Genomic DNA, 18,685 nt, shown 5'->3' with positions numbered 1-18,685 from the left:
CAAAATGCTGCCCTGGTGCTTAGTAACCATCCGCAAAGTAAATTACATTTTAACTAGTATTTAGGAGGACTTGAACAAATTCATAGACATCATCTTCCTATTCACTGGTCCATCACATAAGTCATGTGGAATGTGTGATGTTCCTCATGTTCCAAAATGATAAAGCTGGAAGAGCTCCTAAGAGATAAAAAGTAAAAGATAAGGAACAGCTTCTATGTGAGAAATGGGAAGCTAGATTACTTTCCTTCCTGAAAAGTAAACTGCTGTGGAAAAAATGCTAGAGATCTGTACAAACTTTGGTGGTATGGGAAAAAATAAATAAATGGTGGACATCAAACAAAATTTTGAACTACTGAGTTGAAAGCAATTAAAATGAGGTAGTTCTTTGGGCAGCATCTCAAGGTGTCTTCACTGTTTTTCCTGCAAAATTTATGGAATACTGAAACTTCATGACAGGTCAAAATTCACTGGAATAATTGATGGCAAACTTTATTTTTCCAATGTTTTAAATCATTAATTCAAGGTGTTTCTCCCTCTTCCCCACCCAATATCAAGTATTATTACTTTATACTAACTCCACTGCACCTGTGTTCACCCAAGGACTCAAAACTATGATTTGTCACCTGTGTCTGTCTGCAATTCAACTTACATGTGTTAAAGCTCTTTTTTTTTTTTTTTTTAACCTCTCTCAAGTTCCAGCACTTCAGCTGGATGACACTAGAGAGAGGAGCTCAGTGGAGACCAGGTTGTTTTAGCCAACTTTCCAGATAGGCTGGAGCAACGTTTTATAACTAAGGTCACACTACTAAGAGAATTCTAAAATCATTTCAACTGTGCTCACATAATGCTGAAGAAGTGTCTCATGCAGAATTAAACGGAGATGGATCTAGATGTGACACTGGATTACTTTGTAATTCAATTGTGTTTTAAGTAGGCACGAATTTCACTAATGTCATTTTGACTGCCATAATTTCTCTTCTGCATAAAGATTTTTTGCTCTTTCCTGGGCACTGATTCTATCCTAAATACTGAGTATACCAAGTACCAAATGTTTTCATTTTTGATACCTTAGTGTTTATTTCTACTGTGTATGTGGATGCCTGTGAGCTTCATGTCTATTGTTCAGATTAATTTTATTGCCAGTAAATTAAATATTAATTGGTGTGAAATTAATATAAAAAAGCGTACAATTGTCAATTTTTAATGCAAAATACTTTTATAAATGTTCCTATATATATACATTTTCTTCTTTGATAAATCATCCTGTTAATTGCACTATTTTGCAGTGATGATTTGCAATCTTTTTTTTTTTTTTTTTGCTGTTTTGAGATATACTCTTAAGTGAACTGTGTCTATTCAAAAAGTCATTGTAAAGTTTGAAAAGGATTTTCTGTCAGTTTTTTTCTGGGTTTTTATATTGTTTTGTTGTGGGGGTTGGGGGATATTTAGGTTTCTTTAATAATGACTGATAAATATTGAAGTTAATGTAAAAATCCAGAAATCTAATAACTCTAACTTAACAGTTTCATTATGTTGTATTAAAGTTAAGGCTTTATCTAGAGATGAAAAATCTATTTACAGTTTTTTCTGATTGTATATTCTTCTTCTTCCAACTGTTATCTTTTTTTCCCTTTTTTCCCCTTAGTCGGCTGCAAGCCCATGTGTAAACAGTGTGGAACCAGACAACGAGTCTTTGTAGCTTTTTAATAATGATTAACTCAGTCCCTGTCTTTAGCTGAGAAAATGCAACTATTGATGCCTGTTCACAACACTGACCTTAGGGTGGAGGGCCCATATGTCCTGTCCATGACTGGGCTTTACTGGTGAATATTGTTCTATAACCCAAATGATCTCTCCCGGTGTAATCATGATGAAACTGTCTGGCTAAAATCTAAAAGAAACAAGAGTAGGAAAAGCAGCAACATAACCAAGTTTTATATGTTTATTTATGAAGTAAATTATAATCTTTGTATGCTTTGGTTTTATTTTGAAGGGCCCATCTTGCTGGGATGATGTGCTAATTCCCAACAGAATGGGAGGTGTTTGCCAGTCCCAAGGGTGCAATGGAAATGTAGCGGTAAGACTTTGTCACGTTTCTCCAAGTACTGTGCCACTTATAAGAATAATTCTTTGTAACAATTCTGACTATGTTAGAATTTCAGTAATGAATGTGAAGAGACAGGTACAGTACACTTCAAAAGAGCTGTTCAGCATCAGATAATAAATCTCTGATGTCTTGCAAAAGGGAGGAACTTCGGTCAGATGCTATTTGGGATGCAGAAGGACATAATTTTATTTCATCTTTTGCACTGAAGTAGAACTCTTAGATTTTCAAGTATGCATAGGTTAAATGTGAGATGTAATACTCAAATGCTTCTGTCAATGCTTATTTTATCATTTTGTATATCTTTGCCTTGAAAGCTTCAAATTTCCATGTCATATTGCATATCAGAACATGCATATTGAATTTTGTCCACAGGAGTAGGTTCTTCAGGCTGATCACTTTGCAGTTTTTCTCCCACATCTTGTTGCTGTTGCTTCCTTTGTTTCTTGAAATGACATCAATGAAAAGACTGAGTAAGAAGGAGCATAGGTTTCTCAAATTCTTAATAAAGATTTTTCAAAACATTATTTATGTATACTTATATCTTCACATGTATTAGATATTTATAGCATTTAATACTGAAGTCTTAGAGCTAATTCCTTCTCAGGAAAAAAGCTTATTTTGAGGGTTCCTCTGGGACAGAGATTTTAAAGGTAAAATCGAATTTCCTACATACAAAAACTTTCTATTCATCAATGATTTGCAGGTTAGTGCTACAGAAATTCCTTTTTCCAGAGTCGCTCACCTGTTCTGGTCTACCCTTCACTTTGGTTTCCCTAGCAAGACAGTTGTGGTGTGTACATCCAGTTCCATCTGCTTGGCCAGAGATGATGCCAGGAAACATTTTTACCTAAGTCTAGATACCAAATAATTATTTTAATAGCCTGGGATTTATGGCTGAGTCCATGCACAGCCCACAGAAACTGAGGTCTTGCAGCCTTTGGGCTTCTGCTTCTTGGTGTGCACCTTGTAGCAATGGTGGAGTCACCCAGGAATCACAGAATGCCCGGGGCTGGAAGGGACCCACAAACACCACAGCCTTGAAAGTGGCAGGTGTTAGACATTCAAATACTATTCTTTGGGCAGTACAATTCCCAGTTTTGTCACCTACTGGCAGAATATACCAGACTGACTTGCAGCCGCCAACTTACAGCTTTTGTGAAAAAGGTACTGAAATAATGACACTTTTAGCAACCCTGCCTCCTGAACTACAACCCATTCCCTCACTGGATCAATTCTTACTTTTTGAAAGCAGAAAGTGAAACAAAATGCCATCTTTGTAGAAAGGGGGAAAAAAAAAAGCCACTGACCATAAAACTGAAATCTGCTGCTGTGGCAAACAACCAATACCCAGTCAACAAAGCCCCATGACTCCAGTTGCTGTCAATTCCTCTGGCAAGCTGCATACTTAGCAGAGCCAAGGATCAGTGTTATCTTTCAGTAAAGCATCACTGAACAAATTTCAGAAGACACCCAACATTAGACAGGCTTGTTGCTAATACAGCTTGAGACAACTTGAACTACAGGCATGAGGCTGTTACTGCAGAAATGCACTGTTCCTTTATTTCTGACTGACACATTTTCCCTTTATCAACTACAAACCACTCTATCCAGTAGTGTTGGATCTGAACCAGACTGAGGTGCAAGAACACTCCTAATTTTTATCATTTTTCAACCGGAATTTCCAGCAATATAAATCTAGTCGAGCAATTTAAGCACTTAAGTGCATTTAACTTCTTTTTTTACCTAACTATCCAGCAGGTAGGTAACTCTGCATCAGATATTTGAATTGTTGGCTTGTTGAGATCCTCTGGTTGCTGAAACATATCTGTCTTGTGTTTTGAGATGTTTTGTTTTTCTTTAGCCACAATCTCTGTGAAAACACATCTTTACTTTCTGGGAAATCTTCCAGTTTAAATGCTTAAATCACTAAGTCTTTTGTTTTGTGTCTTGCTCCAAGTGGGAAATAATAGAGATCCTACAGATGTGTTTCCAAGGATTTGCCATTCTTTTCTGCTTCGGTAAAACAGTCTAACTGTTTGAAACAGACCTTAACTAAATCATGGATTGTAACCACAAGGCTTTTCTTGCCAGTTACAATCTTTGGAAGATAAATTCACATTTTATCATTAAATATTCATTTTTGCATTGTTATGACAAAGTTTGAGGAGTTATGTTTTGTCTCTTAAACAGCTCCACAGTGTATGTACTTCTTTACAGTGATGTGCAATGAATAAGCTTTAAGGCTGTTAGTTGCAAGTTATCAACAAACTGCAAATACTGCTGTCTAAGGAAAAAAAATTCCTCCAATATTTCTCCCCCAAGACATGTTTCATTTAAAAATCGATTTTTGACAGTTTTCAACTTTTGTACGCACCAATTTGCAACCAACAAAAACACAAGGTAATGTGTTTTCCCCCAAAATACTCATTTGTATGCATTTTGGTATGAAATTAATCTCTTGACAGAATGACAGACTTTAATTCTTTTAGGTGCAAAAATGTAAATAGAATAATTGACAATATGAGAAACCAATGGAAATCAAATTTCAGTTCAGGTAAATAAAATTTATAAATTATTTGTAGAAGATATAATGATTATCTTAATGTAAAGTGCACTGTGATTCAATATCTGTGTTCCCAAGCAGAAATCAGTGTGTGTTTTTTCACATTAAATACAGTCTATCAGAATCACTCTGAACTTCTGCAGGTCCAAAAAGATGTAGCTGCTGTGAACACTTATGTTGCTGCAATGGCAGAAAAGTCACTTTTATAACAAACTTTAATTATATTAATTCAAAAATGGAAGAGTCAACTTTAGGTGATTAAAATGAGGATTTAAATCTTTCAAACTGTTTCACAAATTAGGATCATTCATTAAATGAAAGAGGACCTCCTACTTTTGGTGTTTGTCTCAAAACAGTTTCAGCCAGAAATACTGTATGTAGCTGTGCAGGTGTGCTTGGAAACAGGTGTGGTTCTATGAATTTCCAGATGCTCTTCTTATATGAGCATAATTTTGTTACTGCTTAGAACCACAGAACCATTTAGGTTGAAAAAAACCTTTAAGATAAACAAGTTCAACTGTCAACCTAGCACTGCTAAGCCCACCACTAAAACAGGACCCGAGGGTATTTCTGATATCATTTTTGTGGATTCATGCTACCTTTACACGTGACCAGAATAAATGTTTATTTAGCCTTTCTTTATCTAAATGAAATATTACTGAAGGAGTGTTCTTGTTAGACTTTTACAGTTCTGTAAAAAATATACAGAACATTTTCTGTTTATCATCCATTGAAGTGAATTTCAATGGATTAAGTGATTAAGGACTTTTTCGACTTCTGTATATAAAAATGCTATTACATTTTCTTTCTCATGTAGGCTCATGCCTTTTAAAAGCCATCAAGAGCCACAGAGATAATGTCTTTTCATAGTGAGACAGCGCTGTAATACCACTATAAACCACTGAAGTGGTAATTTCGTAGGAATCAGCTCCACGTTCGTTCCTCATTCCAGTGAACATGCATCAGCTTCTGAAAGACATTTCCATGTCCCCAAGGCAAAATGTAGGGCAAACATTTTTGAACTTTAAATACATGTGGAAAAAGTATTAATGTTCTGTATGTGTTCTTGGGATTCTCATTTGATGTGCAGAAAGAGTTGCTGTAGACCTGAAAATCTCAGAAATAATGAAAGGGTTAAAGAGGATTATAGGTCAGGTATGGCTTAATCTATTGGGAATAAGGAAAAATTAAAATCACTTTGATAGAAATATAAATGTACTTCTCTTCCAGTTTGATATATCTCACTACCGTTACCTTGAATTCTTTGTTTCTGATGAAGACTGCATCAACAATCGTCAATACTGAATAGCATTTTTATCTCTGCTCCAGTTACTGAAACATGCTAGACTTCAACAAACCCTTTCTAAAAGAAGCAACAGGACTTCTGTGAACTTCTGGAAGCATCTCTAAGTACTGGATTTCCTTAAATATCAGAACACCCTTATCAAGCTATAGAGTAATCACCCTTGTCCAAGCTATAGAGTAATCACCCTTGCCCAAAGCAAAGATTTATAATCCAAGTTTGGCCACTTTTTTTTTTTTTATGTTTATTATTGGTCATTATATGTGATTTTAAGTAGTTCAGTTCCACTATACAGTAGTCTCACTGTTGTAGGGTATGTTTGAGAGCAGAGTTTGCCATAAGGAAATATATTTGTTGTTTGGGTTTTTTTTAATTATGTAGCTTTTCCTATTATTATTCCCATTCCTCCTGTGATTTTGAATCTTGCAAATTTATTTTATTACTGTATTGAAATTTTTGAACATTTCCCATATTTTCCTTTCCTGCTTGTTTATTGTCATTAGGTTTAGCACTGAGGACAGCAATATTATGTGTTCTTTTCTTAGTCTGTTCCACAGGGAACCTGTGCTCTTCTGAAATAGTTTGGATTAAGAAATCAAGGGAACAGTGTTCAGCTTGTATGCTTTAAATACGCAGCTTACCAAATGATTTTTTTTTCTCTCAAGTGTCCAAAGCTATTCTTTTCAAACATCACAGTTCAGATGAAATATGTTTCATTTTTCATCTCATTTTGCTTTGATTAGCTCAGACCTCAGTTTCAGTTGAGAACAGAATTAAATCCTATAGGAAGTAAAATATCATGAGCAAAGTAGTAAATTTAATGCTGGTTTCAAAATATGAATATAATAAAGAACTATCATCTCATTATACAAAAGGTCTGATACTTTGCTATATTATTTATTCATTGTTCTTTGTGTACAATGATAATTGTGAAAGATACTATGTCTGTCTGTCCCTGGAGCCATTATAATATTTTCAATATCATAATATTATTATGAGTAATTTTTTATATTCTGGGATATTTCTTAATACCAAGAAACCTCTTGACTTTGCATTTTTAATTTATTTCAGTGCCATCTATGTTAGTTTGCCTTGTGTATTAGAGAGTGGTCCAAAAACTATATGCTATTAAAAAAAAAAAAAAATCCCAGTGAGTATAATGAAGTAGGAGTGCTAATTAAAATACCAGATAATCTTACTTAAGAAGTATTAAATTGATACAAAAATTCTTATCACAGAATGATTTAAGTTGGAAAAGGCTTCCAAGATCATTAAGTCTAACCTTTGACCAATCGCTGCCTTGTCAAATAGGCAATAGCACTAAGTGCCACAACAATCTGTTCCAAGCTTAGCAATCCCTTCCATGAAGAAATTCTTCCTGATGTCTGACTTGAACTGCCCCTGGAACAGCCTGAGGCTGTGTCCTCTTGTCCCGTCACCGGTTGCCTGGGAGAAGAGGCTGACGCCCCCGGCTTCAACATCCTTTCAGGGAATTATGGAGAGAATACGGCTGCCCTGAGCCTTTTCTTCAGGCTGAACAATCTCTATCTTCAGCCATTACAACAGCTTCTGTATCCAGTCTTCATAGAATACTCGTATGGCCTCGGTTGGGAGGCACTGTTCGTCTCGTTCCAGCCCCCTCACAGCAAGCAGGGACAACTTCCATTGGACCAGGTTGCTCAAAGCCCATCCAATCCAGCCTTGAACACTTCCAGGATCTTCCAGATTCTCTGGGCAACCTGTGCCAGTGACTCACTGCCTTCACAGTGAAGAATTTTTTCCTAATATCTGATCTAAACTTACTCTCTCTCAGTTTAAGTCTTCTGTCACTGCATTCCCTTGTGAAAAGTCCTTTTTCAGCCTTCTTGTAGGCCCACTTCAGGAACTGGAATGCTGCTCTAATGTCATCCCAGAGCCTTCTCTTCTCCAGCCTGAATAACAGCCAATTTTTTAGCTTGTCTTCATAGGAGAGGTGCTGCAGGCATCGATCATCTTACTGACTCTGCACTGGACCTGCTCCAACAGGTCCAGGTCCTTCCTGTTCTAGGGTCCCCAGAACTGGATGCAGTGCTCTAAGTAGAGTATCATGAGGGCAGAGCAGAGGGGGAGAATCCTGGCTGTGCTGCTTTGGATACAGCCCAGGATAGAGGTGGCTTTCTGGGTTGTGAGCACACACCACCAGGTTATCTTCTCATCCCCCAAGTCCTTCTCACCAGGGCTGTTCTCAATCCATTCTCTTCCCAGCCTGTGCTTGTATTTGGGATTGCAAAGTGTAGGATCTTGCAACTAGCCTTGTTTAACTTAATGAGGTGTGCATTGGTCCCCTCTCGAGCCTGATCTGTCCCCTCTGAATGGCATTCCTTTCCTCCGGCCTGTCAACAGCATCACACACTTTGGTGTCACCAGCAAACTTGCTAAAGGTGTGCTCAATCCCACTGTCCATGTTGACAATAAAGATGTTAAACTGTGCCTGTCCCAGTGCCAGCCCCCGAGGAAAGCCACTTATCATTGGTCTCCACTTGGGCATTGAGACATCAACCACAGCTCTTTGAGTGCAACCATTCAGCCAATTTCTTATCCACCAAGTGGTCCATCTGTCAAATCCATGCCTCTCTAGTTAAGAGACAAGGATACTGTGTGTGACAGCATCAGATGTTCTGCACAGGTCCACACAGCTGACATCAGTTACTCCTGCCTCACCCACCATCACTGCACCCTCTTCACAGAAGGCCACCGAATTTGTCAGGCACAATTTTCTCTTAGTGAAGCCCTGTTGACTGTCGTCAATCGCCTTATTTTTCCATGTGCCTTAGCATAGTTTCCAGGAGAATCCAGTGCCTAAACATGCTGGATGCAGAGGTGCGACTGATTGGCCTGCAGTTCTCTTTTCTCTTTTTGAAAATGGGGGTTGTGTTTACCCTTGTTCAGTCAGCGAGAGCTTCACTAGACTGCCTTGTCTTCTCAAATAAGATGAATAATGTCTTAGAAACTTAGAAACCTGAGGACTCACAGCTGCATCTCATCAGGTTGCACGGACTTGTGCAACTTCAGTGGGTAATTCTTCATTCTCCTAATCCTTACCTTTTCCTTCTGTGACTTGGGTGGGGTGGCTGGAGAATTACCAGCGAAGTCAAAAATAGTCCTTGAATACCTCATACTTTTCCATGTATGAGAGATACTCTCTTAAGATGAGATTTATTCCAATACCACACAATAAAAATTTGAGAATCTTTCATATTTACCAGTTTCTCTGACCATTGATTTTACTATTTAAGAACTGGTTTATTAACTTATGCCCAGTGCTATGGGAAGTGAAAGGAATAAAGCATAAATGAAAGTTAAGTAACAAGCAGACCAGACTAATTTTTGTAGTTTGTTTTCTTTTCTATTTTGTGATACAAGAAGGGCAAACAATTTAAGAGGTTTATTTATTTGTTTATTTATTTGTTTTATTTGTTTTATTTGTTTTATTTATTTGTTTATTTGTTTTATTTCTCTTCACAAATCTATCCATTCACCAAATGTAATAATAATATGGCACAGCTTTATAGTTGTGATGCCACCGGTGCAAACCACAGGAGTGATACACTCTGCTTACACGTGTTGATATCCAGCTGTTTAATTAGACAGTGTAACTATAATGTCTTCCTGAAGTTTTCAGTTTGGCTGATCATCTACCAAAAACCTGTTTTTTCAAGTTGCTGCCTCACTGGACAGAATGGCCCTTACTTCTATGGGTGTGACATCGTTTCTGGCTGTTTGAAAAAGCCATATCTTGTTTTTCATCTCAGATGAGCTGTTTATATGCCTTTGTCAGTGACGTTTAGGTTTCATTGTTCCCACTCTCAGATTTTGGGCCATCTGTAATATTTATGAGGAATTACTTTGTGCCTTTCATATGCATTCATTTAGAAATACTTTGAATAGCATAGGGCTGGGGGATGATCATTGTAAGTCACCTTGAAAAACAGACATTGGATGATTTGCTGTGGGAAATTACATTTTGAAACATATCAGTTAAATGTCTCTAACATTGATCTCATAGTATTCTAGTTTCTTAATCAAAATGTCATTGCCCTATCAAATGCTACGCGTAAATCTGGGTAAATTCCCACATTGCTATTAGGATGTTCCACTAAGTTTGTAATCTCATAAAAGTGTCAGGTTGGTTTGAGAGTTGGATTACCAGAAATCCTCATTGACTGGCATTAATTGCAGATCCCTCTTTTATGAATCAAGCACCATATTAGCTGTATATTGTATGTAGGGCTGGTGTCAAGTTTCCATACTGATAATTGCCTAGATTACTTCATATAGAATTGCCCTAAATGATGACATGATGTCATTGTGTTCCTGCTAAGCTCTGTATTTTAAACCTTCTCTAGATGTGGGTGGGGTTTTTTAGCCATTGGTTCATTTTCTGAGGAGTAAAGAAGAGGTGAACAGTACTGAAAACAGCACCTTGGGACTTTGGAATAACTTGTGAAAGTGCTATGATTGTGTTTTCCTGATTTTTTGCCTTTAAATTGATATACTTAATACAAGTAGAGATTAAAAATATTTACTTCAAATGCTTGATTGTGAAGAAAGACATACAGCAGTTGACTTAAAATGGTATTTAAACATTTTTAATATGTTTTGAGGTTCTTTCCATTGCTGTTCCAAATTATGTCAACTCTCCATTTCTTTTAAGATTCTTCTTTGGGAAACCATAATTAGATAATTTTTTTGCAGGTATTCTCAAAGTAACCTCATTCTGGAGTAGATCAATTTTTCCTTTATAAAGAAATTCTGTTATTCTATTTCTCAGTTCAGAAAAATCAATGATAGGTGAAAAACTGAATTATAAAATGGAATTAATTCTATACAGGAACAAAAAGCTAAATTTTTTATCTTGGAAATAGAAGTTAAAGCTTTTATAATTTAGATCTGTCCCCTTAAAAAAAAAAAAAAAAATGAATACTTATTCAATCCTCATCAGTGTAAACACAATATTTCTGCAGTATATTGGCTGGTTTTTTATGGGCCACAGACTGTGTCTCTATCAAAACCCATTATTAGAACACATACCAGGTATGATTTAGAACAGTTGATGATATATATTAGTTATGTTTTTTCTTTTTTTTTTCTTTTTTTTTTTTCCTACCACAAAAGTCCTGAAACTGAGATGAGCCAGCTCTGGACCTGTTTATCAGTTTTCACATCTCACCAATAATTAAAAATTTCTAATACTTTTTCTGAGCTGAAATTTTTATACACATTCTGGCAAATCCAAGGGAACACAGTTATTTTTGCTCTGTGCTGAATGGTCTCAGGAAATTCAGCTCATCTTTCCTGTATTGATACCACCATTTTTATTTGCCTGCATGGAAATGCCATAATTTTGTAAAAGGCCAAACAAAAAATGTTGAAGATTATAATGCTTTTTCAAATTAATCCCCTTCTCTTTTGGATGTTGTTCTTCAGTTGTTAACGCTGTCAAATAGAGGAAAAAACCAACCACCACCCCCACCTCCATCTTTGTTGCTTGTTTTATTTTTGCATCTGTAGTTCAGTGCCAGAAAACCTTATCTTAAAAACTGGAGCATTAAGCATGCTTTCAGTGTTTTATTCTCTCTTAATATGAGCCATTTATGTGACTGTGCTCAGCTGCTAGGTTCTCATTGCTCTTCACAACTGCCTTTTAAAAATAAGCAGTTGTTTTGAGCAGAACTTTGTATTTTCTTCAATGACAGAGCTCTTGAAAAATTCTTCAGGTAGTGTAGAGGCTTCATTTGATGAGAGGCAGTTTCAGGTGAGTTGAAAATTTGTCCTGTAGTAGGAATCAGTGAGACCTTCGGAAAGACTTGATAACTGTATATTAACAAGCCAACAGCTTTTCTTCAAAATTTTTGATGGCCCTGGTTTCACTGAAAAAGAAGTTAATTTTTATAAATGATCATTTCTATATCCTCCTTGAGACTGTCAGTATCAAGAGTCCAATGTTATAGAAAGTGAGCAGAGGCACAGCTTGTGTTCATCTGATCAAATCCTGGATCATTCACAACTCTTCTAATAATTCCTTTGACTGTGCTGAAAGGTAAATTTTATATTGTAAACCAAAATTGAATGTAAATTTGCCTTTAATGTTTTAATGGTATTTTACATCTAGAAATGTCTGAAAAATATGCTAATGATGCACTGCAGCAAGGAACTTATTCTGTACTCATGCTGTGTTGGCTGTCCTAAAAACTTAAAATTGTATGATTATAACATCCTATTTCAGCCTGATGCAGTGTCCTTTTCCTGTTATTATGATGTTCAAATCAACCACAGGGAGATTCCTCTTTGCACATTACATAATTAAACTTCAGCACTCTATACCATGATATATTGTGGAAGTTACAATGTGTTCACAAATGGACAAACTAATGGAAGTAAAGTCCATTGAGGACTATTAAATGTAAAAAGACTCCTGGTTTAAGAAGTCTGTGAAAAGCAAACTGCTGGAGATTAGGAATAGGTTTTTGGCAAATACTAGTTTCAAGTTTTTATTGGTTTTAGCACACATTAAAGGCATCTACTGTTAACTTCCTACGAAAGACAAGATCTTAGGTTGAATGGACTGCTCTATGATTTCACGTGGTGAAATGTGCGTAACCAGCAGTTCGCGCCTGGAAGATGGCTGTCATCAGATTGAGACAGAAAGGATAAATATGACCAATATATTTCTCATAATCCATGTAATTTTTTTCAATTTCCATCCATCCATCCATCCATCCATCCATCCATCCATCCATCCATCCATCCATCCATCCATCCCAAGTCTTAGCTGCACTTGGCATGAACACAACAGGAAAGTAGGACCCAAATCCCGTGTGTTGTATTCTGCTGCCATGGGAAGGAGGTGTGAGAGACTCTCACTGGCATGTGTTGTTGACATTCTATGGTCTTGAGCCTAACAGTGAGAGCAGTGTTACAGTTACTCTTTTTTTGTTGGATGTCGACGCAGCCATTTTCACATATTATTTGGAGGCCATTATACCATTCGTGTATTTTGCCTATTCAAATTGTAGGAACCATGTGGGTATTTGGGGACCTGGACAAATTGGGAAGCAGTAATTGAAAACTATGGACAAAACAGAATTATACGAAAACCAGAGAAAGAAACTCAAGAGGACCCAGTAGAGTCAGATCCAAACCCTAACATCATATCTGCTGTCACTTGTTTCACAAATCAGACCCACATTTTCTTTCAAATGAAGCTTGTTTGATACATTTTTTTACACGTACTCTGTCAATGTGTCTGACATGTTCAGGGATAGTTTTTTTGTAATTCAATGGATTTCTGTAACAGTTTTACTTAATCTTTTGTTGCTCACTGCACATGACATTTAAACAGTATGTTACTGTCTGTAGCTGTTGCAAATTCATTGCTGGTGATTGAAGTCTTGGATTTCCATTCAAGCATGCAACATGTTCTTGCAATCATCTATCAGCAATCTAATCAGATGAAGCTGATTTTGTTAGGGTACAGTATGGTTACAGAGGAGCCTCTCCTCAGATGTCAGCTAGCATTTACAATGCAAAACCACAATTTCTTCATTCACATGTGGGAAGTACTGTTACTGAATGTTTAATAACTGTGTCAATTTGCAGGCTGACACACTATGGGAGACATTCTGTTAGATCTAAAACATGCCATAAAATTTGCCTTGGCATTAAATCTGTTTCCCACCTATGGTTTTCATGCTTAATGTTCTGGTCTGGGATTCTAAAATGGGAAGGTATTAGGTTTTGATTAAAAATTGTCTATTATATTTTTCCTCTAACTATTTCTAAGAAATTGTGCCTGTAACTAATTTAGGACCAGTTTGTAAACCTGAATTTGTTTTGTCTGCTTCTGTGCATGCACCTTCTGAAATTAGCTGATTTTTTTACAAATCAGAACTGAATTTAAAATAAGCATGCACTGTTTATAGGATGTGGTGGTGTGAGATAATGCAGTCAATAGCATTAACTGTGAGCTTCTTTCACCAGGGGCTGTAAGGTAATTCACATTGGAACTGCTGCAACATATTATGGGCTCTGTCTCTCATGGTTCATGCTAATGTGATGGGTAATTATCGAATAGCTGCTGTCAGAGATGCCTGAATTCTCACAGTATAGCTATGTGGGACAAGGCTTAAGGGGTTATATTCAGTTTACAATACGTATTTCTAGCTCAGAGAAGTCAAGTATAAGGAAAATTTGTTATTTTGAATCTAGAAGGCTTAAATTGTAATAACAAATGTCTTCTGGATTCTATTTTCTGCCTTAATGGCCTAACTCAGAAAGATACTTAGAATCTATACCCAGCTTTAAATACACAAATACTCTGCTGAGGTTAACAATGTTCTGTGTTTTAAGCACCTACCCCATTTGGGACATCAACCTTAATGCATAAATAATCGATTGGATAAATACATAAAAATTCTTCAGTGAAGGTCTTACAATTGTCATTAGAAATACTCAGTATTTTGGCCTGTTTGCTGGGAGGATGCTTAGAAGTTAGGTATTTCCCTTGCTTTAGCACAATGAATGGTTAAAAACGTATGGTTTAAAAATCCCAAGAACTTTTTAAGAACGTGTTATCCACAATTTTTGACAGAAAGGACTGCAACAGTTCTCTTTCAAATATTTGTGAAATACCGTGTTTCATGGTACTTGCATCTGCTGTTCAGTTGTACTGTGCATCATGCCAGCTCTTTGGGACTTTGGTAAATGTTTGGGGCATTCCAGAATGAAATGTCTGATTTTTTCCACTGTGGCATTTAAATGTATCTGGGCAAACTAACTGTGGATATTAATTGTTCTCAGAAGCTACAGATGGGCAAACTCCTGCCAGGAAATGAGGGGAAGAATGCTGTAGTGAAAAGTCGGTTTCTTCCATTTGATGCATAAAGCTTCTTCACTATCCTGCTATCCCACCACTGCAACTTCAGAAATGGCACAAAATTCTTCAAGTTGCATCAGTGTGTTTTACAGTCATCTGCTGCACAGAAGAAATGGATATTTCTAGTGCTTACAGAGTAATTACTAAGCAGTAACTTATCACCAAACACCACTGTGACAGTGCCATTAGGAGGAGCTGTAATTGTGCATATCTCATTCTTTACAAACAAAAATATTAGCCCCAAGTGAATTTGAGGTTTTAAATGTAGAAAAGTAATAAAATTTGCTGTGGAGATACCTATTAAAGGCCCTATGACTTTTATGTGTGTTAGAGGTGGCACCCACAAACAAATTGATTTCTGGAAGCTTATTCTTAAATACTGGTAGGCAGTAGTGCATTGCTTGCAGGATCACTAACCTGTCAATAAGGATTTGTTGTGATAACTTAATTCTTGTAATTTACAGGTTTTGCTGGAGTATTTGTGTTCTGTGGTAATCTTTTAATTTTTTTTTTTTTTTTAAGCTCAGAGAAACCTGACCTAATAAATTTGTACAGCTTATTTAAATTTGATTTAAAGTATTTCGATTTCTAAGTAACTGTAAAAGTCATGAGTAGTCCTTGAAAATATACAGGAATATATATGCAAAGTATATGAACAAGAGAAGAATCATCATGGAAAACATTTGATCCATATAATCCTCTCCTCTCACTACCTGCCAAAAAAACCACCCTAACCAAACACCCCCAAAAAGCATCCACAGATTAAAATGGTAAAAATTGCAAGGTTGAAAGCTCTTAAAATCAAATAATCCAAATACATTAACCTAATATTTACAGTTGTATTTCAAGTAATACTATTTCTTCTCTTAATTTTTTTTTGGTTTTAATTTTAGATATTATAATATGTCACATACATCAGATACTGAGTTTGGTCTGAATATTTTAACTAACATCTTGGAATATGCTTTGAATGAATTATAAAATGGTTTGGATTGGAAGGGATCTTAAAGATTCTCTAGTTCCAACTTCCTGACATGAGCAGGAAGGCCTGTTTCTCAATTTGTGAGTGGGAGATCAGAATAAACAGTGTGGGTTACTTAGGAAAGGGCACATTGTACCAACAAGATTTATCGCTCTGTATTCATTTGTTTGCTTATCTTTCATGCATCTAGAGAAGGTCAGGTTGTTTCTCGCAGCATTAGGATGGACTTGCTGCCTGACCAGTTTTGGACTATGATGTTTTAGGGTGCCTGTTGGGAATCTCAGTTACAACCTCGTTCAGGTCCATGGTTGTATGAGAACTACACAGTTGGAACTCTCTTTCAATTTAATGAAAACATCGGTGGGTTACTTCTGTGATATCTTTCTGTCCACGAATTTCTGTTCTCTCTGCTAACGTACTTCAAGAGCAAAGGAAACACCCACTGGAAAAATCTCACTCTGTTATTGGTCTCCCAGCTTTCAACAAGGTAAAGGCACAGCCCACATCTTGTTCTTGATAGCAGTCAAAGCCGGGATCTGAACCAATTTAGTTTGGAGGGAGGGTCTGCTTCTTTGGAATTAATTTCTATTGAGAGTGGTCTTTTGATATAAATGAAACATTTGCTGTTTGTTTCATATGGTCCATGGAGAAAAAGGTGTTTTAACTGTTAAGTTACTGCAAAAGGGCACCACCATAACTATTGGGCTTGTGACTGAGAGTAGTTGTGGCTTCTGTGCCTTTTGTCTGAAATATACCAGAATTACCAATGAGAGCAGCACACAGGGGATTTTCTTTTGAGCTTAGTTTCTTTGGCAGATGGTAATCTTGAGTGTAGAGCATATTGTGCCTGGGCTGTACTGACCTGTGTTCCGGTCTCTGAGTTCAGTGCTAATTAAGCATTTGGTGTGTCAGGCTGAATAAAATATTGAGCAAATGAGCTAGATATTTGTGTCTGTAGGAATACAGTTGCATACTCACCCTGCTAGGAGCTGAGTAAGGACCCCTGTGTGCTCAGGAAAGAGCTAAATACAGGTTTTCTACTTTCTGTATAAATGTGTGAGTTTTCCAAGGTGTTGTTGAGGCACATCCTATTATGGTTTTGAAAAAAGTGATTGAACAGACTACTTATTGTTGTAAGGGCTGGACCATCTTTTCTATGGTAGGGCCTGTTTAAGTGGTGAGGTTTATTTCCTCAAGACTGGATCATAACATGATAGTGGTTAAATGAGAAGTTAAAACTGTAAACATGTGAAGCAGGCAAAGCAAAACCACACCTGATATCCAGCTATAATGGAGCTTCTCTCTGAAATTTAAAGGACACTTTTTTTATAATTTGCAGGCCTGAACATTAGAATGAAGTGCGTGCTTTGCAGACAATTGCAATTCACATTTTGACTACTAATTGCCCCAAAGGGATTATTTTATGCTATGTACTTATGCAAGGTCTTCCTACCTCTCTACTGCGTATTCATGAATATGTAGGCTGTGTGATGGAAAGTTTGTTTCCAAGTTGTGAGCTTGCTGCTATTAAAGTCTGTACAGAAAGAATAGCAGTAAGGAAACTGTGAAGGCAGGCGTAAGCACAGGGCAGTGTTTGGTGAACTCTGGCTGATTAATTGCTTATGCCATCTATGGGAGAACTTTGGAGTCTGAAAAAAGATGTGTTATAATAAATGTTGTAATAGACATTTTTCATCTGCACGAACACATTTGTGAGACCAAATTTGTGATGTTGGCTCAGGTACCTCTGCAAGCTCTACAACCTACCTGGGAAGTGGAGTGAAACAGATCAGTATTTCTGTGCCTGTCTCTGCCACCAGACACCTGTAAGTCAGAGTCAGCTTGAGACCAATGTATTCACAGCTTTGGGGACTCAACGTGGTGCGTTTGAAATTCTGTGACTAAGACAGTGCATCTAGACAATTATTTTTGTTTAACATCTTTGGTAATGTGTCCTTTTTTATTTTTCTGGTATCCCATTACAAGGCAATGATTTTGGTCATGTATTTGTATCTTTCAAATTATCCTTTCTACTTCAATTTTCCTAATATTGAAGTAAAATTGTTTAGTAATAAACACATTTAAAAGTTGTGGGGGTTATTTTCTTTTTTTCTTAAATAGGTTTTTGAGGTAACTTTCAAGTTTAAACTTTGACCATTTTAGTTTGTAAGACATATCTTACAGTAAAAAAGTTTATATAAATGTCAAACGCAGAACTTAAAGTATGTTGTTTGGGGAAATCATTCAAGAACCGTTTATGCTCTTTTAAAGATTCTGCTATTGTGTAAAACCATTTTTAGTCACATTTTCAAACTAAATTACTGTTCTTTCAGAGTGAGGGCATGAATTCCTATTAAAGTAAATTCTTTTGAATTTACAGGTATTTACATGCTATTTCTACAGGTAGAAATCTATTTAAAAGAATAGTGGAGCAGAAACTGTTTTGCAATGGAGAAGAATAAAGGGGTCCTGCCATCAGTTGCCTGGCTGGTCAGAAGACTAGAGGAAATTGAGCTGGGAATTAGCAGTTGTTAGGAAGATAATATGTTTCCAGAAGTAGAGTGATATGCAAACCCATGCCCCATTTAGTGCTCCACAAGGTCAAATATTGCTGGTAAAATTCCTCATGCCTGAAGGCCATAGCTTATCTATAGCTAGTAGATTTACTTGGTCTCTAAAGCAGGGGTGGAAGCCACAGACTGTGCCTGGGTGTGCCTGCTCCTTAACTCTGCCTGGCTGACATGCTGGTTGGCACCATCTAAAATGTGTCAGGGACCTTGCTAACCCTGCAACTGTATGGATGACTGTTCAATCAC

At 36.7% G+C, this 18,685-nt stretch overlaps 1 protein-coding gene across 1 annotated transcript in view; it reads left to right on the top strand.

Annotated features, from left to right (window-relative positions):
• The window catches only part of PRKN (parkin RBR E3 ubiquitin protein ligase), a 680,335-nt gene that overhangs the window by 302,141 nt on the left and 359,509 nt on the right, over nucleotides 1-18,685 (top strand). Inside the window, exon 5 of the mRNA XM_040060258.2 lies at nucleotides 1,994-2,077. Coding sequence (XP_039916192.2) covers nucleotides 1,994-2,077 — 84 coding nt within the window. The remainder of the gene's footprint in view (nucleotides 1-1,993; nucleotides 2,078-18,685) is intronic.

This window comes from Hirundo rustica, chromosome 3 (genome assembly GCF_015227805.2).
Source record: "Hirundo rustica isolate bHirRus1 chromosome 3, bHirRus1.pri.v3, whole genome shotgun sequence".
Classification (NCBI taxonomy): Eukaryota; Metazoa; Chordata; class Aves; order Passeriformes; family Hirundinidae; genus Hirundo; species Hirundo rustica.
The sequence above is the reverse complement of the archived record's forward strand: the minus strand, read 5'-3'. Positions and strand labels throughout refer to the sequence as shown.